Source organism: Perca flavescens, chromosome 3 (genome assembly GCF_004354835.1).
Source record: "Perca flavescens isolate YP-PL-M2 chromosome 3, PFLA_1.0, whole genome shotgun sequence".
Taxonomy (NCBI): domain Eukaryota; kingdom Metazoa; phylum Chordata; class Actinopteri; order Perciformes; family Percidae; genus Perca; species Perca flavescens.
In genome coordinates this window covers 42,444,656-42,470,399 of record NC_041333.1, presented here as the reverse complement: position 1 = coordinate 42,470,399, position 25,744 = coordinate 42,444,656, and the positions used below count along the sequence as shown (strand labels likewise).

The following is a 25,744-nucleotide window of genomic DNA, read 5'->3' as shown; positions in this document are numbered from 1 at the left end:
GGTAGGGTTATAGAACATAGTTACAGACTAAGGCCTCCTGTAGTAATCTGACTGGTAGGGTTATAGAACGTAGTGGTAGACTAAGGCCTCCTGTAGTAATATGACTGGTAGGGTTGTGGAACGTAGTGGTAGACTAAGGTCTCCTGTAGTAATCTGACTGGTAGGGTTATAGAACGTAGTTACAGACTAAGGCCTCCTGTAGTAATCTGACTGGTAGGGTTATAGAACGTAGTTACAGACTAAGGCCTCCTGTAGTAATCTGACTGGTAGGGTTATAGAACATAGTTACAGACTAAGGCCTCCTGTAGTAATCTGACTGGTAGGGTTATAGAACGTAGTGGTAGACTAAGGCCTCCTGTAGTAATATGACTGGTAGGGTTGTGGAACGTAGTGGTAGACTAAGGTCTCCTGTAGTAATCTGACTGGTAGGGTTATAGAACGTAGTTACAGACTAAGGCCTCCTGTAGTAATCTGACTGGTAGGGTTATAGAACGTAGTTACAGACTAAGGCCTCCTGTAGTAATCTGACTGGTAGGGGTATAGAACATAGTTATAGACTAAGGTCTCTTGTAGTAATCTGTCGGGGCTTTTATAATTTCTGTACTGTATTTTTGTATTTCATTGTATTGTATTTATTGTATTGTATTCATGCTCTATCCTTCTATGGGCATTAAGGTGGGGATGAGCACTGTAATTTCTATTTTTATGGATGAAATAAACTTGACTTGATCAAACCGTGTGAATGTGTCTCAGGCCAGGATAGCAAATTAACAAACAAAGTAAAGATCTACAAGCCACTGACATAATGTTCAAATTTTATTCATTCAATAAATTATTATTGTTTGTCTTAAATCCACCAGCCATTTTCATATTATACCAACATTTGCAGCATGCTGAGCCTTGTTGGTTAATAGGAAAACTCAGCCCAGAGTAGTTTTATTCTGCCCAAAATAAGTTTCCTTTGGATTTTTAAAGAATTATACCAAAAAATTATTCGCAACTTCATTGCAACAAAAAATACAAAATACATTACAACTTTTGTTTGCCATTTTTTACAAAATCTCCTGTAAAATCAGGCATTTTGGGCTGCAACAATCTCAATAAAAGGCACGAAATCCTGGAGGGACTGCTAAAGACACAAAAGTCACTTACATTCATATGGTTGTTTCCCTGTTACAATGGACCAAAGGAGTATCCCATAACTGAAAGACAGAGACAAAGAGAGTTTCATGTCAGATAATCATTCACACACATTTACACTCCGATGCGCAGCATAAGGGGCAACTCAGGGTTCAGCGTCTTGCCCAAGGACACTTCAACATGGGACTGCTGGACCAAGGATCGAATCACCAACCTACCGACCGGCAGGCAACTGCTCTACCACTGAGCCACAGCCGCCTTTGAACATACAATGAAATTATAGAATACGATATACATGAAATAATAATTGGATAGAATAGAAGAACAAATAATTGAAAATATATACAAGTTGGGAATAAAAATGTACAACTGTTTAAATAGTATTGATAAAGCTGTAGGTAAACCTATTGTGCAAGGTGCACTTAGTGCAGATGTCATGTCTATGAGTCTTATCTAACAGTGATGAAGTGTTAAAAAGTTGTATTGCCTGTGGTAGGAATGATTTCTTGTAGCGGTCTGTGCAACATCGAAGCTGTCGGAGCCTCTTAGAGAAGGTGCTCCTCTGTTGGACCAGTATGGGGGGGAGAGAGAGGGTTGTCGGGGTTGTCCATGATAGATAACAGTTTGTTCAGTGACCTCTTCCCAACACAGCTTCAAAAGTCTCCTGTTTGCAGCCAATAACAGAGCCAACCTTCCTGATGAGTATTTTCAGTTTGTTTGTGTCGCTGGCTCCGATGATGCTGCCCCAGCAGATGGCGGAGGAGAACAGAGCGCTGGCCACAACAGACTGGTAGAACATCTCCAACACCACAACAGACTGGTAGAACATCTCCAACACCACAACAGACTGGTAGAACATCTCCAACATCCTGCTGGTAACAACAGATTGGTAGAACATCTCTACCATCCTGCTGGTAACAACAGACTGGTAGAACATCTCCAACATCCTGCTGGTAACAACAGATTGGTAGAACATCTCTACCATCCTGCTGGTAACAACAGACTGGTAGAACATCTCTACCATCCTGCTGGTAACAACAGACTGGTAGAACATCTCCAACATCCTGCTGGTAACAACAGACTGGTAGAACATCTCCAACATCCTGCTGCACATGCTGAAGGATCTCAGCTTCCTCAGGAAATAGTCTGCTCATCCCCTTCTTGTAAACAGCAGTGCTGTTGATTTTCCAGTTCAGCCTTTTGTCGATGTTGACACCCAGGTATCTGTACTCCCCAACCATGTCCACATCTCCACCCAGGATGCAAAGGGGCTGCGGAACTGTTCAGTTTCTCCTCAACTCAATCACCATCTCTATGGTCTTATCCATGTTCAGCAGCAGGTGATTCTTACCGGACCCCTCCACAAAGTTGTCCACCAGCGCTCTGTACTCTCCCTCCTGTCCATCCCTTATACACCCAACAACTGCAGAGTCAGACGACTTCTGTAGGTGACATGACTCTGAGTTGTACTGGAAGTCTGTGGTGTATAAGGTGAACAGAAAAGGAGGCAGCACAGTCCGGACAGACAATCTGTGGTCTGTCTGTCAGGTAGTCAGTGATCCAGGAGATTGTGGATGCACCGATCATCTGCAGGTTCTCACCTAGTAGCAGTGGTTGGATGGTGTTGAATGCACTGGAGAAAAAAAAAAGTGATTCTCACAGTGCTGCCAACGCCATCCAGGTGCAAATGAGCTCACTGCAGAAGATGGAGGACAGCATCGTCCACTCCCAGACCAGGCTGGTAGGCAAACTGTAGAGGGTCCAGAGAAGATCTCACCTGCGGCCTCAGGTAGGCCAAGACCAGCCTCTCCAGCACCTTTATCACATGCCATGTGAGAGCCACTGGGCGGTAGTCTTTGAGGCCAGAGGGAGTTGACTTCTTGGGGACCGGGACAAGGCAGGACATCTTCCACAGCAGCAGCACCCTCTGCAGGCTCAGGCTCTGTTTGAAGTTATACTGGAGGATAACAGACAGCTGACTGGCGCAGGTCTTCAGGATCCTGGGGCTGATGCCATCCGGACTGGCAGCCTTGCGCTGGTGAAGCCTCTCCAGCTGTCTCCTCACCTGGCCAGGTGTGAATGAAAAGCAGGGGGGTGGGGGGGGGATGCTTGAAGTGTCTGTGGGGGGAGATGAGATGTGCTGTAGTTGTGGGGGGAGAGAGCAGACCACAGGGGGGTTAGGGGGGATGGGTGGGAGCAAGAGAGGGGGGGAGGAGGCAGTGAGGGGGTGTAGGGGGTTGGTGGAGTGGTACAGGAGGCAAGGGATGGCTGTAAGCTAAACCTGTTAAAGTAACAGTAACAGTGAGACAGTGGTGTGAATGACATCAGTAGCTGCCTCCGCATCAGCAGATGGTGGGATGTAAACAGTGATCACTATGGCGGACGTAAGCTTCCTCAGTAAATAGTTGGAACAAAACCTCCCAGCCAGCAGTTCAATGTCTGGGCTACAGGAGCTGCTGCAACAGGCTACCACAAGACACAGCGCCAACTTGCATGAAGTCATTTTAGTATCCCTTCTACCTGAAAACATTTCCCTCTCCTGTTAAAGGACTAAGCAACTGATATTTTGACTTCCTGTCAAGTTCAAGTTCAAGTTACTTTATTTATACCCGAAGGTAGATTTTGTTTGCAGTAGAGTCTCACATCATCACATTATCACACATCCTCACATTATCACACATCACCAAAAAAGTTCTTATGGGTCCAGAATAAGATAATACATAGACCTACATAAAGATATATAAGATAAAAGTAAAAAGATTTAATACGAACAAAAGAAAGTAAAAGATTTTGTTTGCAGTAGACTCCTCATACACACATATAAAAGTAAAGGAGTAAAAGAGTATATACATACAAAAAAAAACAAAGTAAACAATATAGCTATAACTTATTCCTCAATGTAATGGCTGCAGGAACAAAACTGTTTTTGTTTCTGAAGTATATTATCATCTTATTGTATCTGCCATTCTATAACTTGTATGTAAGCTATATCTGAACTATCTATATGGATGAGGACTCAAATGAACTTTACTTTTGGAGGACACCTCTCTGGAAACATCTGGAAAGCATTATTAGTGGGGCCCCTAGAATTAGGGATGCCCTTGTTGGCTTGGTTCCAAAAGGATGATAGCCATTGGTCAATTATTGTTTCCTCCCCCATCTATGTTACACAAAGTTTAGGACATATATACCATGTCTTAAAAGCAGAACCTCAGAGGAACATTGGGGAATTGGGAAAACAGTTCATCTCCGGGCTCTGCAGGGCTTGTAAATTCATGCTGAATTCTCTGATGTAAATAAACCTTTATAATCAAGAAACAGCATCAGCGGATTCCTCTCAACACAACATTACAGCATCGCTACCAAATACACCACATTGTTTGTTTTACACCTGGGGATCATAAACCTACGCCCAGAGGGTAGAAGCTGGAACTCTGTGTGCAGTGAATGAGAACTGTCGTTTAAAATTGAACTAGTTATGCGCTGTACCTGTTTTATGTACAGGGTCTCCACTTTAGGCTGTGGCTCACCAATCAGCCTGCTAGACCACTTTACTATTTGGTTGAGTGAGTTTTTATTTTTCAAAGTGAGGTTCCCAAACCAGGCTGCTAGTGCAAATGATAAAACTCATTCAATAAAAGCGTGATAAAAAAGGGTCATGACGGATTTATCAACATGGAATTTACTCAGCTTCCTCAAACAAAACAGGTGCTGATGCCCTTTTTTACATACCACTTCACAGTTAATTCCAAATTTGAATGTGGAGTCTATTATCATCCCCAGGTATTTATACGAATCGACACATTCAACAGTTTGACCATTGATTGATGTAATTTCTTGTGTTTGGATTTTTTTTTTTCCTAAAATCAATGAGCATGTCATTTGTTTTAACTACATTTAGTTGAAGGTGAGACGCCTCACACCATTCAACAAAGTCATTGACGACTGGACCGTGACCTGTTTCACAGTCTTGGAGCAGGCTGACAATTACTGAGTCATCTGCGTATTTAATTATAGTCCTGTTTTCCCACCTGCTCTGGCACATATTTATGTACAGGATAAAAAGCAGAGGTGAGAGCACGCATCCTTGTGGGAAGCCTGTTGATGAACAGACTTTTTCAGAAAGATTGCCATTCACTCTCACTCTTTGCGTCCTGTTTGTTAAAATGTTGAGGATCCAGCCTACCAGGTTATTGCTCAGATCAAACTATTCTAGCAGCCTTGTGTTTAAAATATGAGGTTGAATTGTATTAAAAGCTGAGGAGAAGTCAATAAATAAAAGTCTGGCATTGTTATCTAAATGTTTAAAGAGTAAATTTAGTAAAGTGACTGTGGCATCTTCCACCCCCCTATAAGCAAATTGCAGAGGGTCAAATAAATGCTCTGTTTGTCTTAATATTTCAGACCTCACCAATTTTTCAAATACTTTCATTCAATTCAATTCAATTCAATTTTATTTATAGTATCAAATCATAACAAAAGTTATCTCGAGACACTTTACAGATAGAGTAGGTCTAGACCACACTCTATAAATTCCAAAACCCCAACAATTACAGTAATTCCCTCAAGAGCAAGCATTAGCAGTGGCTATTGCGACAGTGGCAAGAAAAAACTCCCTTTTAGGAAGAAACCTCGGCAGACCCAGACTCTTGGTAGGCGGTGTCTGACGGGCCGGTTGGGGGCGTGATGAACAGTGGTGATAACAGTCACATTAGAAGTCACAATGACTTCGAAGGTTATCGTGGAAGTTCATGTCGTAGCAGGACACATCGTGTCATACTGAGTAGTGCAGTAGTCATCACTATTGTATTGTGGGCAAAACCATTAAAAAGTTAATTTCCAGCTAAGCTGACGGCAGCCATTTTGGATATAGGGCTCCCAAAAAATGTCCCCACATTTTTGTGAGGGGCACCTCGGCTCATTTCTTTCTTTAACCTTTATAGATAACAAATCCAGTGAGAAACAAACCTTTTCGCTCCACGGTCACAGAACTGCTCTAGATGACCCAACTATTGATGTGAGTGCTACTGGTCTAAAATCATTAAGTGGTGTTTGATTTAGGAACAGGGATAACCACAGCATCCTTCCAGACCTCAAGTACTAATTGTGCCTCTAAAGACTTAAAATAAAAATGATTCAATTATAAAAATATAATGGAAAGGAGTACTCAATAGCTTTGCACAGGTTTTGAGTATGCGCTCACAGATCTATTATTAGTTATCTGGACCATGGCTTTTATTAACTCTTATAGAGAGGAATGCTTTGTGCACTTCTGTTTGCGTTATATTAAAATGTTGAACATCTACGAGCTGGTTACTCTAATTGTCAATCTCACTGCTAAAATCAAAAATATTAAAACAATTGTAAAATTGAATAAGAGCACTGGCCAGCACAGTGTCTGAGCTGAAACCATCCAGGGTGACTGAGCTACTGCTCTTTAGATTCTGGAGGCCTGCTATGGTTTTCAATACTGAACATTTGTTAGCATGGCAGCTGGAGTGATCCCGTCTCCAGTTATTATTTATTATATGACAAATCAAACACTGGGTCGATGCTCTTGTACCTGTAGATGTCAAAGGCTCTGGTAGGTCTGTATGATACTTCAAAAGCCTCTGGTGGCATGTAGTTAATCGTCCCTCCTAGTGGGTCATCGTTCTTGGGAACTTGTGTGACGCTGCAGGAAATCCGGGAAAGGCCAAAATCTGTAAGCTATAGAGATAATAAGCAAAGAGAGGAAGGAGGCAGAAGAGGTTCTTTATTTGGTAACACTTTATTTGAAGGGGTGTGCAGAAGACTGACATGAAACCAGTCTTCACCAGAGTCTTTATCAATGTTCATGACTGTTGTCATTAAGAGTCATTTTAGAAATTATGACACTTTTAATGCTAAGTTAGCATGCTTTGAAATGTTTGTTATGACAACTTGACATTAACCTAAACAACATAACCTGTCATAAATATGTCATAGCAGGACTCATTATAAAACTTTTAAAAACTATTTAGCTTTATGTGTTAACATTACATTAAACTGTAATTAAAGCTTTAGTGCGTAACTTTTTGATATTAATGAACGTCCGTTACATCCAAGCCAAATTATTTGCTAGAAAGCTAATTAACACTATGAGCTCCACACAACTCTCTTTGTGGGTTGGTATTTACATTGGCCATCATGAGACTGTTAGGGTTGGACAAAGACCTTGACACACAGGTGAACTGGGAACATCTAGAGGAGGCCCCTGTTTGAGAGATCTTTAACTCAAACCTCCGACGGACCTTTCTGGATCTTCCCTGTGAATTGAACCTAAGTGGGTAATGTTCAAAGATTCCATTGCTGAAGCTGCAGCGGGGAGCTTTGGTCTCAAGGTTTTAGGATTCTCAGATTGAAGAGAAGTTCTCAATGCTTTGGTTTACATGCAGGGGCCCTCTTTATGCTATTTTGTGATATGGTTTGGTGATATGTTGAGCCTTGTTAGTGGTATAAAATAGTGATTTGTTTTTATTTTCCAAGTGCCCCAAATACTAGCATTGTAAGCTAATCATTTGTTCACACTAGCTTCTTTCAAACTACAAACACATTTGATTAGCATGGAAACATGTCCCAGATAACGTTTGACTCGGTACGCATATTATTAACCCCTAAGTTCATTTTGCGCCGGAATTGTCCTTTAAGGCCTGGTGTTTGGCTCTTGAAAAAACAGTAAAACTATTTACTCCCGTATATTTTCAAGTTTCAACATGTAAGGGAAACCCATGTCCATAACTTTTGGGTTTACACAATTCAAAGTCTGGGACTCACCTTGGCATTGAGAAAGTCGTCCAGCAGCACGTTTTGGGGCTTCAGGTCCTGGTGGAGCACGGGACGTTGAAGACAGTGGAGGAAGTTTATACCCAGAGCCACTTGGTGAGCCAGTCTGAAGACCAGCGGCCAGGGTGGAGTTCCCCTCAATGCTTCCTGTAAGATTGTTTCAGATCCACAAATAGTAGTATTACTATATATAGTGAGCTACACATATAGCCTCATAGATATAGAACAATAGACATGACATGACGTTATAACTAATGGGATAACTGTCCGCCATCTTACTAGGGTACTGTTTACAATTGTCACTTATAGGCAGCAAGTATGGTCATCAGCTGTGCAGCACCTAACTGCTTTACCAGAAGGACAGAACAGACCCAGGAGGCTGGCATCACTTTCCACATGTCAGTAGTATTTTTTCTCTTCTTTTTTAACTAGAAATACAGTTGGTAATAGTTGGTAAACTAGCTAGCTAGCTAGTTACGTTACCTAGTTAACGGACCGGCTGAGATGATAATTGGTGATTGTTAGCTAGCTCTTAACAGCATTTTTGAACAGCAAACATTGTTTTATTTGATTGATTTTTGACCTGAAATAGCAGCATCCACCTAGCCCGGCCCACCTGCTTCTCGTCATAGTCGTCAGATTCATCTACCATATAATCAATGATACAATCAAAGTAGAGTGAGACAGACCAGTACAGCCCGATTCCGGTTGGGAAGAGTTCTAGCCCGACCAGGCTCCTCTCCTTAACCTGTCTCTCTTAATTATGCTGTTTTAGACTGCCGGGGGACTTCCTTTGACACACTGAGCTCCTCTCTCTTTCCATCTGTGTGCTTCCATGTTTCAGAATTCCTTGTTACTAACCTAGCTCTGGGGAGCTTATTCCCCAGAGTCCAAATGGTTTCTTTTCCCCCAGCATGTTTCCTTGGATTAGAGTGGCCCCTAAATAATGGTTGCAGCCTGTCGCTCTGGTCCTGCTGCGCTCCCTGCTATTCCTTGTTACACCTGCTACGCTCTGCAGTGCCCTGCTACGTCCTGCTGTGTCCTACTATGCTCTGCAGTGCCCTGCTACTTCCTGCTGTGTCCTACTACGCCCTGCAGTGCTCTGCTACGTCCTGCTGTGTCCTACTACGCCCTGCAGTGCCCTGCTATGTCCTGCTGTGTCCTACTACGCCCTGCAGTGCTCTGCTACGTCCTGCTGTGTCCTACTACGCCCTGCAGTGCTCTGCTACGTCCTGCTGTGTCCTATTACGCCCTGCAGTGCCCTGCTACGTCCTGCTGTGTCCTACTACGCCCTGCAGTGCCCTGCTACGTCCTGCTGTGTCCTACTACGCCCTGCAGTGCCCTGCTACGTCCTGCTGTGTCCTGCTATACCCTGCTATGTCCTGTGACACCCTGCAGTGCCCTGCTATGCCATGAACTACTACAACTACTATTTCTAGTCACTGATCCATTATCTTTCTGTGACTGTTATTGCCACTGTTCATCACACCCCCAACCGGAACTGTCAGACACCGCCTACCAAGAGCCTGGATCTGTCGAGGTTTCTTCCTGAGAGGGAGTTTTTCCTCGCCACTGTTGCACTGAATGCTTGCTCTTGGGGGGAATTACTGGAATTGTTGGTTCTTTATAAATTATAGAGTGTGGTCTAGACCCTATCTATCTGTAAGTGTCTTGAGATAACTCTTGTTATGAATTGATACTTTAAATAAAATTGAAATGAAAATTGAATTGAAATAGGACGTTTACTGACATTAAAACAGGTTTCTTTAACACGTCGTTAATATCATACATTGACTGCTATACGGCTGATTTCGTGAACGGCAAGTACTCTTCTTTACTCCTAAATCTCATTTTATAATATCTGAAGACAAATCCAGCAAGCTAACGGTACGTTAAAATGTAACGTTACACATAGAGTAAAGTTACGTTACACAAATCAACAGTAGCCACATCCAGCAACACAGAACCCTAACTGACCAGTCGCACTTAACGGTTCATTTTCACCACCTAATGTTAGCTCCCCAATATGGAGGACTAAAAATGACAGAAGGAAAAAGAAATAAATAAATACATGCAGAAATATAGTGAAAATAAATACATTTTGGTAATATAAATGGCTATTTCTGTATTTTTACATTTATTTATATATTTATGTATTTATATATATATTTATTTATATATTTATTTATTTATTTATTTATATATTTATGTATTTATTTATTTATTTATTTATTTATTTATACATTTATTTATTCATACATTTATTTATTTCTGTATTTCCACATTTCCACATTTATTTTTCCCTGCGCCTGTATGCTAATTGAGTGGGTGGTGCCAACATCAGTCTGAAGAAGGATTGGTTAGCTGGGGGCCGTGTTGCTAACCAGACAGAAGCAAACGATCCATCTATCCATCACTGGACGCAGGCTACCCTTGAATGCTGCAGCTAATGTGTAATACGGTGTAATGAGTCGGCCGGTGCTTTAAGAGCAATGTCCAGGTTGAATTCATAACTGAATTAATACTAATTTATTGTGTTTTGTGCTGGTTGCACAAAGTCCAGTCTGTCAGGAAATCGTGTACATAATTTTCCTTGTAGGAAAAGCAAGGTTTTTCGTTTTTCGTTTTTGGGTGCGTTTTGTGCAGGTGAAGTGAGCAGTCTTCACTGCCGCGTCTGTCACCACACACTCGGTCATTTGTGGTGCTCATTTCACTCTGGAGAGTTATAGACCTGGAGGTTTGTTGGAGTCTCGGATGGGATTTTGGAGTAAGGACAATGTGAGGCTGATTACCGATGCTGTTCCCCCGGTGCACTCGATGGAATCAAGTCCACCACCATCAAGGCTTTCACCTGAATCTGGCGCGGGCAGGACTGGAGGACCAAGTGCTAGCACTTGCAGAAATTCCTGCACCGATTTCAGAATAAAGAAGTGATTTGAGCGTGTATGTATTGGGCAATCCACCATCTAACTAGTAACATACATGTTAGCTTGGCTATTGCATTAGCAAACATGTGGTAGCTGATGATTTGGTGACAGGAGTAGCTAAAATTAAAAATCATTCCCTCATCTGGATTAAAAATGCGCTGATTGCAAATTGCAAATTCCTAGCATCAGGGCTTCAGTATACAGAGAGAGAGAGCTTTAGAACAGGTTTTCGTAATTGTCTGCCTTGACATCAATGCAGTTTGCCTTAAGCTAGCTATGAGCTGTTGGCAGCTAGCTAGCACAAACACCCCCGTTTCCCCCGCATTTTATTAAGCTAGCTATGAGCTGTTGGCAGCTAGCTAGCCCAAACACCCCCGTTTCCCCGCATTTTATTAAGCTAGCTATGAGCTGTTGGCAGGCAGCTAGCCCAAAACTCCAGTTTCCCCTGCATTTCAATTCAGACCGTTCTCCCGCGAGTATCCCAGTAGGCTACTCTCTGGTAATTTACAAAGTCCAAATTGATATATTAATCAATATGCTGAAATCTCCTAGATTTTGCCACTAGAGGTTTTGACACGTCAGAGCTGCTTTGGTTTTATTTCTCTTTTTTTATTATTATTATTACTGATCCAGTTGGTAACTAAGCTTGTATCCTATTTTTGTGAGTGATTTTGAACCTCTGTGTTTTTCAGATTTTGGCAGAGAGTGCAGCCAGTAATGAAGGGATAGATGAACCTAGCACTGTAGATTTTGAAGAGACAGAGGGCTTCTCTCTACAGGATCCTGGACCATTAGTGCTTCATCGTGGGTCACAGTGCAACATCAGATGTCTGCAATGCTCATCAGGTAGTGTAACTTGTATCTATCATTAGCTGTATATGACACTTAAACATTTACAAATTACTAATAATGGTAGGAAGAAGACATTTCATACTGGACTGGTTTTTTTTTTGCCTAGCAGTTTTCCTTGGACTTGGGTGGCCCCTAAATCATGGCTGCAGCTGTCGCCGTGGTCCTGCTACGCCGTGCAGTTCCCTGCTACGTCCTGTAACGCCCTGCTACACCATGAACTACTAAAACTACTATTTATAGTCGTAGTTCAATTATCTTTATTTTGACTATTATTGCCACTGTTCATCACACCCCCAACCAGCACCGTCAGACACCGCCTACCAAGAGCCTGGGTCTGTCCCAGGTTTCTTCCTGAGAGGGAGGTTTTCCTCGCCACTGTCCCACTGAATGCTTGCTCTTGGGGGAATTACTAGAATTGTTGGGTCCCTGTAAATTATAGTGTGGTCTAGACCTACTCTATTTGTGACTTGAGTGTCTTGAGAGAACTCTTGTTATGATGTATTAAAGTTGATAAAGATGAGACTTTATTGATCTGGTGGTGAAATTCACAAGCTACCTGCCAAGTCAAACTTCTAAAAGTAATGCAAAAGTAATGTAAAGCATTACAATTCAGAGACAGTAATATTGTAATATAACTAATTACTCTGAAATGACAGTAACTAGTAATCTATAATGAACTACATTTTGGAAGTAACTTGCCCAACACTCCTAGTTACTATCAACGAAAATATGAATACATTTTATACAACAAGACACTTTATGATTGTGTTCATTTTGTGAAAACAAAATATATTTATTGATTGCCTCCCTTCCTCTGGAAACTGCCTCCTGATTGCGGCCGCAACACAAGCTGGTATCGCCTTCCTGATCTCCCTGCCCAGAAACCCATATGTCTATCGGACCACCTGCCTGTAGGCTGTGTATCCGAATTGCCTAGAGAATGATAGGGGTGCAATGTTGATATTGATAATCCTGTTAACATAGTCAATATGATCAAGAGTGATGGACTTATTTGATGTAACATTTTCAGTTATTCTATTCCATAAAGGTATGTATGCACATCAGAGTTTAAAAATCTGCTAATCCCTCAGCATCAATAATGCACATTAGATTAGATTAGATTATACTTTATTGTCATTGTGCAGATTACAAGTACAAAGACAACAAAATGCAGTTTGCGTCCAACCAGAATTGAAAAAAATAGATATGTGCAATGTAGTAGGAGTAACAGTAAGAATATACATATATGCAGGGTATTAACAGAATATATTACAAGAAAAACGGAATGAATATGGATATTCAGTATGAACCATATAGACAGATATGTGCAGTGTGGTAACAGTACCATTGTAGTGCAGAAACAGTAACGTAAGAATAAGAGTACTTTATGTGCAGGAGGAATAGTATGAAGAGCAGTAGAATATGGCTATATATAAGTAGTTACAGTATGTACATTAATTATTTTGATAGTTTGTTATTTGTGTAAAAAACTGACGACTATAATAGAAGTGTATAATAATATAATTATAAATTACTCTCATCTAAACATACTGTGGTCTGTTGGCTTGGAGAGGACCATACTCCTGCCTGAAGTTGAGGTATGCTACCTGCAGCGAGAACGGGTTGAGGCAGCAGGCATCAAAGCCGGGATGGAGCGTCAGGCAGGTAATGTCCGTGGTCGGGACTAAACCCTCAACTAGTGCCCAGTAGGCATCCACCTCTCGACAACACAGGCTGTCCACCGCTGACGCCATAGCCTCACAATGTCCACACAAGCACCTAGCCAACAAAACGACTCTGTGCTAGTGCTAACCTGCTTCTCTTAATACATCCATGGCTTGGATGGACTCCACAGCAGAAGTTATTTTATCACAATTTTATCTCAAAATATCATTTATGGCGGTTATATATTCTTCCAGTTTTGAAAATCTAGTTGTTTATCATTAATATACACTATGCTGTATAGGGGTGTCCAACCTGCACATAAGCAGCAGAGTAGGCTTCCTTGTACCAGTGAAATCAAGGCAGTAGTAGTAGATTCGATCACATCGCTCTAACCAATCCTTCTTCAGACTGATGTTGGCACCACCCACTCAATTAGCATACAGGCGCAAGGAAAAATAAATGTGGAAATGTGGAAATACAGAAATAAATAAATGTAGAAATGTGGAAATACAGAAATAAATAAATGTAGAAATAAATAAATGTATAAATAAATAAATATATAAATACCTAAATATATAATAAATAAATAAATAAATATATAAATACATAAATATATAAATAAATGTATAAATACATAAATAAATACATATAGAAATGCATAAATGCATAAATAAATACATATAAAAATACAGAAATAGCCATTTATATTACCAAAATGTATTTATTTTCACTATATTTCTGCATTTATTTATTTATTTCTACTTTTATTTATTTATTTTTCCTTCTGTCATTTTTAGCCCTCCATACCCCAAACATTAGCCATGTTAAATCCTGCTGTCAGTCATCATATATTAACATCTATTGTTGTCAGCTTACCTCATGCCTTTATAGGATTTTCCTTTCAGTAAAGCAAATTAAAACTTAATAATCCATGTCTTGATGAGGTAAAGTAACGTCAATCCAGAAAGGATTCTGCTTCAGCAGCAAAGTCTCCGCATTACTATCGTAAATGTAATTTCCATAACGTTAGCGCAATGAAAATTAAAGACAATTAGGACAAGTCCATCAGCAGTTCTGGTGAAGTCATTATAGCCTTTATCAACAAAAACTCATTCAGTAAAGTGTCTCAAGATAACTCTTGTTATGATTTGATACGATAAATTAAATTGAATAGAATAGAACCCCTTGCAGTACTCCAAAGTACCCCTAGAGGTACACATTCCCCCATTTGAGAAACACTGGCCTACACTACCATCCAAAAGTTTGGAATATGCTGTTATATTAATATCTAATCTCCTTTTCTTTACTAATGACTATTTGAACATAGAACGATATAACTCAGATAACAAATGTATTATATATTATTTATTCTTTATTCTGTTTTTTTAATTGTTAATGCAAGACTTTTACTTAGAATATTGTTACTCTAAGTAAAAGATATGAGTAATTGTTCCACCCCTAGTTACCTGTAGGGAAGACCCAGGCCTGAAGAAGACCCAGCAGGGTCAAAATGTTGCCTTTGCATTAATTATGGGAGCTTAAAGCAGTGTTGCAGACATTACATTTTTGTTCACTACCTGTAGGGAGGCCACTGATCCTCTCTTCATGAGCTCCATGACCACACCAAGCTGTGTTGACCTGCCAGAGGAGGGCGTTTGACCCTTGAAGATCCCTCGGACGGCCATCACATATGGGCTGGTGGCTTGACGCATAATCTTGATCTCACGCAGCAAAGACTCTTCGGTCCTGTGTGTTTGTTTGCATTATGAGTAATTCACACAACTGTATGGAGTTACAAACAGGAAACTCTTCGTAAGCACTTACCCCCCGTCCGTAAGAAGCAGTTTAACGGCCACGTCAAAGCCCCACTGATGATGCCTGGCTTTGTAGATTTGTCCAAAACCCCCGGAGCCAATCACCTTCCAGTCCCTCAGGCTGGAGTCTTTAACAAACTGTTCAGAGTCTTCAACAATGTGTGCCATAGTTCACTGGAGGAACAAATTATTGGTATAATCAAACCCTGAGTCCAGTTTAGACTAGGGATGCACCGATACCGATGCCAGTATCGGGTATCGGTCCGATGCCGTGCGCATGTATTCGTACTTGTAGTCATAAAATTACTGCGATACTACCACACCTGATACCAACTCGTAGAAATGTGACAATACCTTCTCTGTCAAGCAGGTATAGGCTATGGAAGAGGAGCAATGCCAGCTGTTTGGAGATTTTGGGCTGTAAAAATACAACTAGGCTCTGGCCCAATGCATGATTGCACTTGACTACCAGCCATTGTCAGTCACCAGTCACCACATCACAGAAACCGTGTTTTCAAAAGAAATTAGCAGCCTGTTACCCGTAAACTTCACCACTGATATTTGGAGAAGCGGTGTTAGCCCAATGTCTCTCATCATCTTAACGGGCACACACATAAAGAAAGATATCTTAATATCAATATCAAAATGAGTTGGATATGAACATTGTGAACCTTTAAAGCAACACTATGTAACTGTTCCCTCTTCGGTCCCCCTACAGGTTGTCTGATTGGAACTACAACTCGCATAGTTCCAATGACTAACCCTAACCTGTAGGGGACCGAAGAGGGAACAGTTACATAGTGTTGCTTTAAAGGGGTGATAGAATGCAAAACCGATTTTACCTTGTCATAGTTGAATAATGACAGTTTAGTGGGTAACTAGGACATACATAGAACCTCTAAATCCCATTGACACCTCTTTTCTCTGCAAATCTCACTATTTGAAACTGCCTCTGAAAACGGGCGAATCTCAACCAAGCCCCATTGTTGACATCAACTATGGGGCTCCTCCTCATTTGGCTCTAGTCTGTGTTTGTCACTCCCCAACATTTGCATAGGCTACACAACTTACCTGAGATCAGGTAGTCTTCTGAATCTAGGTCGCGCAGATCTCAGAAATTGTACATTGTTCATCTGCTATTGTACCATTAAATTCACTTCTGAGACTTTTTTATGCAAGAAATCAACTATGTAGAGGTCAAATATGGGCCGTTTTACGAAAATTGATGTCTAATTGCAAATTTTGTCCGACTGTGTGTCGGAGTTCAGAGGCCGGTGCTGCCTGTGGTGCTGCCTGTGAAGCTGCCTTCCCTTCACAGACCCCGGCCTGCTGTGAGGTAGATGGAGCTTAGTCACGGCTGGCAACCCACAGCGCTCCATACCCGCGCAAAGTCACCGTTTTGGACAAAGGACTACTAAACGTCGGTGCTCTGACAGAGCTCCAGGGCCTGCAGCTCCCCTCTTCCTGCTAGCTAAATGCCCGGTGTGTGTGAGTGAGAGCGCGGTCAGCGAGCTTGTTATGCCAGCAATCTCTTACCACAGATTCCAGTTAATCTTTTAATGTGTGTAATTATAATGTGTTGAGTTATTTAAACAAACGATTGGGGAAATAAACGCTGCTTGTCCGCGAGTCTCATTGATAGAGCCTGCGGCTGGATGGAGCTCTATCAATGAGAGCTAGCTCCTCCTAGAATTCCTCTGAAATTCACAAATATTCATTAACTTGAAATCGGACACCGTTGTTAGCTTTAAATGACATTTAGTTAGATGTTGTGTAAGTGGTGTGGCGAAATTCAAACTGTAAATATAATCAAATTAAGGCGAAAATGAAGCTAACTATCCGTGGTTTGTAGCTAGGATTGAAGGTACAGTCGCAGCTAACGAAACACTTTATCTTCACAAATATTCATTAACTTAAAATCGGACACCGTTGTTAGGTTTATAAGACATTTAGTTAGATTTTGTCTAAGTGGCGTGATATGTGTGTAACATGTGGTAAGAGATTGCTGGTGTAACAAGCTCGCTGACGGCGCTCTCACTCTCACACAACGGGCCATTTAGCTAGCAGGAAGAGAGGAGTTACAGGCCCTGGAGCTCTGTCAGGGCAGCGGTGTTGGTAGTCCCTGCTGTGGGCTGCAAGCCAGGCCGGGGTCTGTGGAGGAAGGCAGGCCGGGCGGCAAGGCAGCACCGGCGGCTGAACACCGACACAGTCTTACCAAATTTGCAATAAGCCATACATTTTCGTAAAACTGCCCATATTTGAGCTTTATATAGTTGATTTCTCGCTTAAAAAAGTCTCAGAAGTGAATTTAATAACGAAATAGCCCGACAAACAATGTATAACCAGAGAATGTCTAATAAGGGGAGAACTTCCACTCTCGGGAAAATTCCGGGTTGGTACAATGGGGCTAATAGGGAGTGAGATAGGGAGTGAACAGGCTCTCGTTTTGTACACACCTCAGCCAGTTTCACTGATGCTCTCTGGCAAGTTTAGACAAGCTCTACATTTTTCACTGATGACTGAGCTCAAATTCAAATGTTAAGTGTTGATGCCTCTGGCAGTAATACATGCAAACCTTTTTCAGATCACTGTCACTTAACTCAGAGAGAAATTCTACAGAATATTTTATATAGATATTTTGAATCAGCCAGTCAGCATGAAGAAACCTTTCTACCGTCCAGTTAAACAGAGACAGAGCCCAATGTGATCAAAGTGATCCAGATTATCAGACATTTACAAATTCCTCTGCTAGGATTCTCACCTGCTGAACTCTTCAGGTCCACCTAAAGACTCTTTAAACCTTTGTGTGTCGAGGAAACTCTGGCAGAGACGAAGCTGCTCTTCTCTTCTCTTCTTCTTCAGTCCGGGTGTCTGTGTGCGTCTGATCCGAGGACAACGGCACACCCTTATACCTTCAGTCCAAGTCTAAAAAAACATCTGTTATGTAAAAACCTGTCCAACAGGTGTTAGATGTCAGCCAATCAGAAAGGTGTTTTCCTTCTTCCTCCCCGTTCCCCGCCAGAGGAGATTGGCTAATCAAGGCTGTTTGGTTGTTTAAATGTTTCTGGTGATCTAACCAGTGTCAAAAACCCATAAGAGGTTATACAAATTGTTTTTAAATTAATTTATATATAAGGACTAAGCATAATATTAAACATTTCTGTAAATGTGTCAGCAGCTAATTTTCAACTGTAGTCATTTGGGCTGGCAGTAGCTCAGTCCGTAGGTAGTTGGGTAAGGAACCGGAGAGTTGCTGGTTCAAGTCCCCCCCTACGGACGGAGTGTGGACTGGTAGCTGGAGAGGTGCCAGTTTACCTCCTGGGCACTGCCAGGGTTCTCTTGAGCAAGGCACCAAACCCCCAACTACTCGGGTTTGCAAGGAGCAGCAACCTCACTCTGAAATCTCTTCATTAGTGTGTTTAGCATTTATAGGCCCTGAGCATGTTTGTAATTCAGGCCTGTGTTCAACTGTACTAACAAACTGAAAATTGTGAATTTCCCCTCAAGGGATAAATGAAGGCATTCTTCTTCTTTGGTGAAATGTTTTAAAAGGCAGAGCAACAGGAAAAGGCGAGACATTATACAGGTTAACATTAAAAGACAGAATACAAGCTGCAGACAGCACCAGCAACAACTAAACTAACTAAAGTTAGTTATTATTATATAATAAGGACTTTTAGCGTGTATAGAGCCAGCATATCTCCACCAGACTCCATGTAAATAATAAGGACTTTTAGCGTGTATAGAGCCTCCTCCCAGCTTGACGTGCCTGGAACACCTCCCTAGGGAGGCGCCTAGGAGGCATCCTTACCAGATGCCCGAACCACCTCAACTGTCTCCTTTCGACGCAAAGGAGCAGCGGCTCTACTCCGAGCTCCTCACGGATGACTGAGCTTCTCACCCTATCTCTAAGGGAGACGCCAGCCACCCTCCTGAGGAAACCCATTTCGGCCGCTTGTACCCTGGATCTCGTTCTTTCGGTCATGACCCAGCCTTCATGACCATAGGTGAGGGTAGGAACGAAAACTGACCGGTAGATCGAGAACTTTGCCTTCTGGGTCAGCTCTCTTTTTCGTCCTGGCGGTGCGATAGATTGAATGTAATACCGCACCCGCTGCGCCCGATTCTCCGACCAATCTCCCACACCATTGTCCCTCACTCATGAACAAAACCCCAAGGTACTTGAACTCCTTCACTTGGGGTAAGGACTCATTCCCTACCTGGAGAAGGCATTCCATCGGTTTCCTGCTGAGAACCATGGCCTCCGATTTAGAGGTGCTGATCCTTATCCCAACCGCTTCACATTCGGTTGCGAACCGATCCAGTGAGTGCTGAAGGTCACAGGCCGATGATGCCATCAGGACCACATCATCTGCAAAGAGCAGCGATGAGATCCCCAGCCCACCAAACTGCAACCCCTCCCCACCCCGACTACGCCTCGATATCCTGTCCATAAATATTACAAACAGGATTGGTGACAAAACGCAGCCCTGGCGGAGGCCAACCCTCACCTGAAACGAGTCCGACTTACTGCCGAGAACCCGGACACAGCTCTCACTTTGGTCGTACAGAGATTGGATGGCCCTGAGTAGAGACCCCCTCACCCCATACTCCCGCAGCACCTCCCACAGTATCTCCTGGGGGACCCGGTCATACGCCTTCTCCAAATCCACAAAACACATGTAGACCGGTTGGGCATACTCCCAGGCTCCCTCCAGGATCCTTGCGATAGTAAAGAGCTGGTCCGTTGTTCCACGACCAGGACGGAATCCGCATTGTTCCTCCTCAACCCGAGGTTCGACTATCGGCCGAACCCTCCTTTCCAGCACCTTGGAGTAAACTTTACCAGGGAGGCTGAGAAGTGTGATACCCCTGTAATTGGCACACACCCTCTGGTCCCCCTTTTTAAAAAGGGGAAATACCACCCCAGTCTGCCACTCCTTTGGCACCACGCAATGTTGAAGAGGCGTGTCATCCAGGACAGCCCCTCCACACCCAGAGCCTTGAGCATTTCTGGACGGATCTCATCAATCCCCGGGGCTTTGCCACTGTGGAGTTGTTTGACTACATCAGTGACTTCCGCCTGGGAAATCGACGACAATCCCCCGTTATCCTCCAGCTCTGCCTCTAACATAGAGGGCGTATTAGTCGGATTCAGGAGTTCCTCAAAGTGCTCCTTCCACCGACCTATTACCTCCTCAGTTGAGGTCAACAGTGTCCCATCCTTACTGTACACAGCTTGGATGGTTCCCCGCTACCCCTCCTGAGGTGGCGAACAGTTTTCCAGAAGCACTTTGGTGCCGACCGAAAGTCCTTCTCCATTTCTTCTCCAAACTTCTCCCACACCCGCTGCTTTGCCTCTTTCACAGCAGAGGCTGCAGCCCTACGGGCCCTTCGGTACCCTGCAACTGCCTCTGGAGTCCTCCAGGATAACATATCCCGGAAAGACTCCTTCTTCAGTCGGACGGCTTCCCTGACCACCGGTGTCCACCACGGTGTTCGTGGGTTACCGCCCCTTGAGGCACCTAAGACCCTAAGACCACAGTCGGACAGGGGCCTCCTCCAGACGTTCCCAATTTACCCGCACTACAGGTTTGGGCTTACCAGGTCTGTCCAGAGTCTTCCCCCACCCCCTGACCCAACTCACCACCAGATGGTGATCAGTTGACAGCTCCGCCCCTCTCTTCACCCGAGTGTCCAAAACATACAGCCTCAGATCAGAAGAAACGATTATGAAATCGATCATTGACCTTCGGCCTAGGGTGCTCTGGTACCAGGTACACTTATGAGCATCCCTATGTTCGAACATGGTGTTCGTAGACAATCCATGACTAGCACAGAAGTCCAACAACAAACAACCACTTAGGGAGGCCGTTCATCCCAATCACGCCTCTCCAGGTGTCTCCATCATTGCCCACGTGTGCGTTGAAGTCCCCCAGCAGAACAATGGAGTCCCCCACGGGAGCCCCATGCAGGACTCCAGTCAAGGTCTCCAAGAAGGCCGAATACTCCAAACTCCTGTTTGGTGCATATGCACAAACAACAGTCAGAGTTTTCCCCCCCACAACCCGCAGGCGTAGGGAGGCGACCCTCTCGTCCACCGGGGTAAACTCCAACACAGCGGCGCTCAGCCGGGGGCTTGTGAGAATCCCCACACCCGTCCGGCGCCTCACACCCTGGGCAACTCCGGAGAAGAAAAGAGTCCAACCCCTATCCAGGAATACGGTTCCAGAACCGAGACTGTGCGTAGAGGTAAGCCCCACCAGATCTAACCGGTAGCGCTCCACCTCCCGCACCAGTTCCGGCTCCTTCCCCCACAGAGAGGTGACGTTCCACGTCCCCAGAGCCAGCGTCTGCCACCTGGGTCTGGTCCGTCGAGGCCCCTGACCTTCACTGCCACCCATGTGGCAGCGCACCCGACCCCAGCGGTTCCTCCCACAGGTGGTGGGCCCATGGGCTGGAGAGATGGGAGCCACGTAGCTTGTTCGGGCTGTGTCCGGCCGGGCTCCGTGGCAAACCCGGCCACCAGTTCGCTCGCTGACGAGCCCGCCGTCTGGGCCTGGCTCCAGACGAGGGCCCCGGGCTTCCTCCGGGCAGGGTCACTCCATTTCTACCTCGTTTATTCATTGGGGTTTTTGAACCATTCTTTGTCTGGGCCCTCACCTGAGACCACTTTGCCTTGGGAGACCCTACCAGGAGCACAAAGCTCCAGAAAACACAGCCCTCAGGTTCACAGAGACACACAAACCTCTCCACCACGATAAGGTGATGGTTCACGGAGAAGAAGAGCCAGCAGATCTCCACATGTAAATGGGTGAATTAAGGGTTAATTTCAACCAAACCAGAGTGGTGATTGTTGGAACAGTGGAAAGATGAACCAATATGGCTTTTGGTAGTTTTATTTAGTTTCTGTCCACTTTGAATGAAGTGTGTTTTACAATGATAAAAGTCCTGATTATTTACATGGAGTCTGGTGTAGTTTGGTGATGGTGATTTTATTTTATTTTAACAAAAAGGATTTTTCACGGTGAGGGTGGCGGCAGGTGAGCAGAATGGTTCTCGTCCCTTCCTCCTCTGTGTGTTAGGAGAGAGGAAACTCTGCATATGAATCACACAGCAGGCCTGAGTGACGTCACACAGCCCTGACAGCTGATCTCATGGAGGAGAACTGGATCCTCCTCATCTACTTAATGTACTCCCAAATAAAAGCAAGCAAGGAAAGAATTACGCAAAAATCATGCATGACAAAAATAAATACAAGATGACACACACACACACACACACACACACACACACACACACATGTATACACACATACTTACAGTACAGGCCAAAAGTTTGGACACACCTTCTTATTCAATGAGTTTCCTTTTTATTTTCATGACTATTTACATTGTAGATTCTCACTGAAGGCATCAAAACTATGAATGAACACATATGGAATTATGTACTTAACAAAAAAGTGTGAAATAACTGAAAACATGTCTTATATTTTAGATTCTTCAAAGTAGCCACCCTTTGCTTTTTTATTAACAAGGGAAAAAATTCCACTAATTAACCCTGACAAAGCACACCTGTGAAGGTAAAACCATTTCAGGTGACTACCTCATGAAGCTCATTGAGAGAACACCAAGGGTTTGCAGAGTTATCAAAAAAAGCAAAGGGTGGCTACTTTGAAGAATCTAAAATATAAGACATGTTTTCAGTTATTTCACACTTTTTTGTTAAGTACATAATTCCATATGTGTTCATTCATAGTTTTGATGCCTTCAGTGAGAATCTACAATGTAAATAGTGTCCAATATTTTGCCTGTACTTTACATGCATACACATATACATACATGTATACACATACACACACGTATACACATACACACACATGTATACACGTACACACACACACACACACACATATACACATATACACATACACACACATGTATACACATATACACACGTGTATATATAGACACACATGTATACACCTATACACACTTGTATACACATATACACACATGTATATATATACACACATGTATACACATATACATACATGTATACACATATACACACATGCATACACATATACACACATGTATACACATATAAACACATTTATATATATATATATACACACATGTATACATATACACACATGCATACACATATACACACATGTATACACATATACAGACATATATATATACACATGTATACACATATACACACATGTATACACATATAAACACATGTATATACATATACACACATGTATACATATACACACTTGCATACACATATACACACATGTATACACATATACACACGTATATATATACACATATACACATATGTATACACATATACAGTGGGTACAGAAAGTATTCAGACCCCTTTAAATTTTTCACTCTTTGTTTCATTGCAGCCATTTGCTAAAATCAAGAAAGTTCATTTTATTTCTCATTATTGTAAACTCAGCACCCCATCTTGACAGAAAAAAACAGAAATGTAGAAATCTTTGCAAATTTATTAAAAAAGAAAAACTGGTCACATGGTCATAAGTAGTCAGACCCTTTGCTGTGACGCTCATATTTAACTCACATGCCGTCCATTTCTTCTGATCCTCCTTGAGATGGTGCTACTCCTTCATGGGAGTCCTGCTGTGTTTAATTAAACTGATTGGACTTGATTAGGAAAGGCACACACCTGTCTATATAAGACCTTACAGCTCACAGTGCATGTCAGAGCAAATGAGAATCATGAGGTCGAAGGAACTGCCCAAGGAGCTCAGAGACAGAATGGTGGTGAGGCACAGATCTGGTTACAAGGTTACAAAAGAAGTTCTGCAGCACTCAAGATTCCTAAGAGCACAGTGGCCTCCATAATCCTTAAAGATACAATATGTGACATTTCTGCTTTAAAATGTCTAAAAACGACCAGACCTATGTGATATATTTTTATGAGTTGTGTTCTTACACTATCCCAAATGTTTCCACCAAATGTCAAACCCAGAGAAATCTGTTATTTTATTTTCAGACACGGCACGTTTCCTTTAGTCGCCAGTCTGTGGTGTCATAAAACCTTTCACCCTCCGGTTACTCCAACTGGAACGGATCGCAGATGGGTCTGAATGAAGAAATGTTAAAAAAATAAAAACTCAACGTATGTCTCTGTGAGGGCTGGCCTTGGAGAAGTAACAGAAGAGGACATGAAGGCTGACTATCATCTTTTCTGCCTTGGCGAGCCTGCTTCATGTGTCTGTTCATCATCCACGACTCCGTTTTATTTGCTGTCATAGGCGAACAGCGGGCGCACTTAATGCACTCGACAAAGCCGACACATATGTTGTCACTTCCCTCAACTTGTTTAAAATGGTTCCATACCTCCGACTTTCCTCTAAACTTATTGGTCAAAAGGTAATTCTCCTGTTTATGTTTTTTTCTTTACATCCTCAAGCTCCATGTTGCACTTAAGCTCCACAATACAGACCAACAGCCCCGGTGTGATGAGTGTGAGAGGAGGAGACTCTGAAACATCACACTTGTTGCATTTTGTAACTGTAGTCCAACTTGTGTCACTTTTTGGAGACGTTTGTTACTTTGGCCTAAATATAGCCCTAATGATTTAAAAAAAAAATAAAAAAATCACAAATGCTTGATCAAGGGCCCAGCCCGAGGATAGTGGCGGAAAATAACTGCTTGGGCAGAGAATCTAAACTCTAATCCACTTATTGTGTTATTTTCTGCTGGGTCTAGTGATATTTGGAAAGAGGCTTAAGCTGTACAGTGTTACGATGTAGGGAATTAAAGGACCCAAATGCAGGGAGAGGCAGGCAGGCAGAAGAAAGTTGAAAATGTATTGATGAAAACACAAAAATTAACCAAGGGAGTCCTGAGAGAAAAAACAATTCCAAAAGCAGGCATCCAAAAAACCAAGGGACTACAAAAACAGGAATAAACAGAAAGCAGAGAAACTGACGAGAGCTGACACTGGGAAACACGACCGGAATCAACACAAACTGACAGGGCAAAGACACAAAACGATCTCACAAGGGACAAGGGGAACAACGAGGCTAAATACAAGAGGTAATGAGCAAACAATGAACAGGTGATACAACAGGTGAAACACATTAGGAGAGGCAGAGTAATCAAAAAAGGACGGAAAACACAGGAAGTAAAAATAGACAAGACAGAAAACTGGACTATCACAATAAAACAGGAAACAGAAATATACACAGTCCACAGAATCAATATACAAAACAGGAAACATACAGAATTATGAAAACAAGCAACAGAAATATAAACAACCACAACAGAAATGTCCATAACCACAACATACATTGTATTTATAAAATCTTCAGTTGGTTTTGTTTTGACATTGTGAACTTTTCTTCCATCCACCGCTTGAATAGTTCAATATGGTAACCTTGGTGCTCTATAAATACAGCTAACAATTACATTCTTCTTCTTTTCAATGCAGATTTCAACTGTTAAACATTCTAATAAGTCTCCTATTGCAGCTGTCATTCCCTCTACCACATAC

The 25,744-nt window shown here is 42.6% G+C and overlaps 1 protein-coding gene across 1 annotated transcript; it reads right to left on the bottom strand.

Annotated features, from left to right (window-relative positions):
* Window positions 1-865: 865 nt before the first annotated feature.
* LOC114552337 (receptor-interacting serine/threonine-protein kinase 2-like) lies at window positions 866-18,041 on the bottom strand. Its single transcript, XM_028573028.1, has 6 exons — window positions 17,964-18,041; window positions 15,213-15,376; window positions 14,966-15,134; window positions 7,936-8,091; window positions 6,704-6,849; window positions 866-1,202 (listed from the first exon to the last, which is right to left on the bottom strand). Exons 2-6 carry the CDS (start codon window positions 15,368-15,370, stop codon window positions 1,145-1,147), a joined length of 687 nt encoding a protein of 228 aa, XP_028428829.1. The 5' UTR covers window positions 15,371-15,376; window positions 17,964-18,041; the 3' UTR covers window positions 866-1,144.
* Window positions 18,042-25,744: the final 7,703 nt, after the last annotated feature.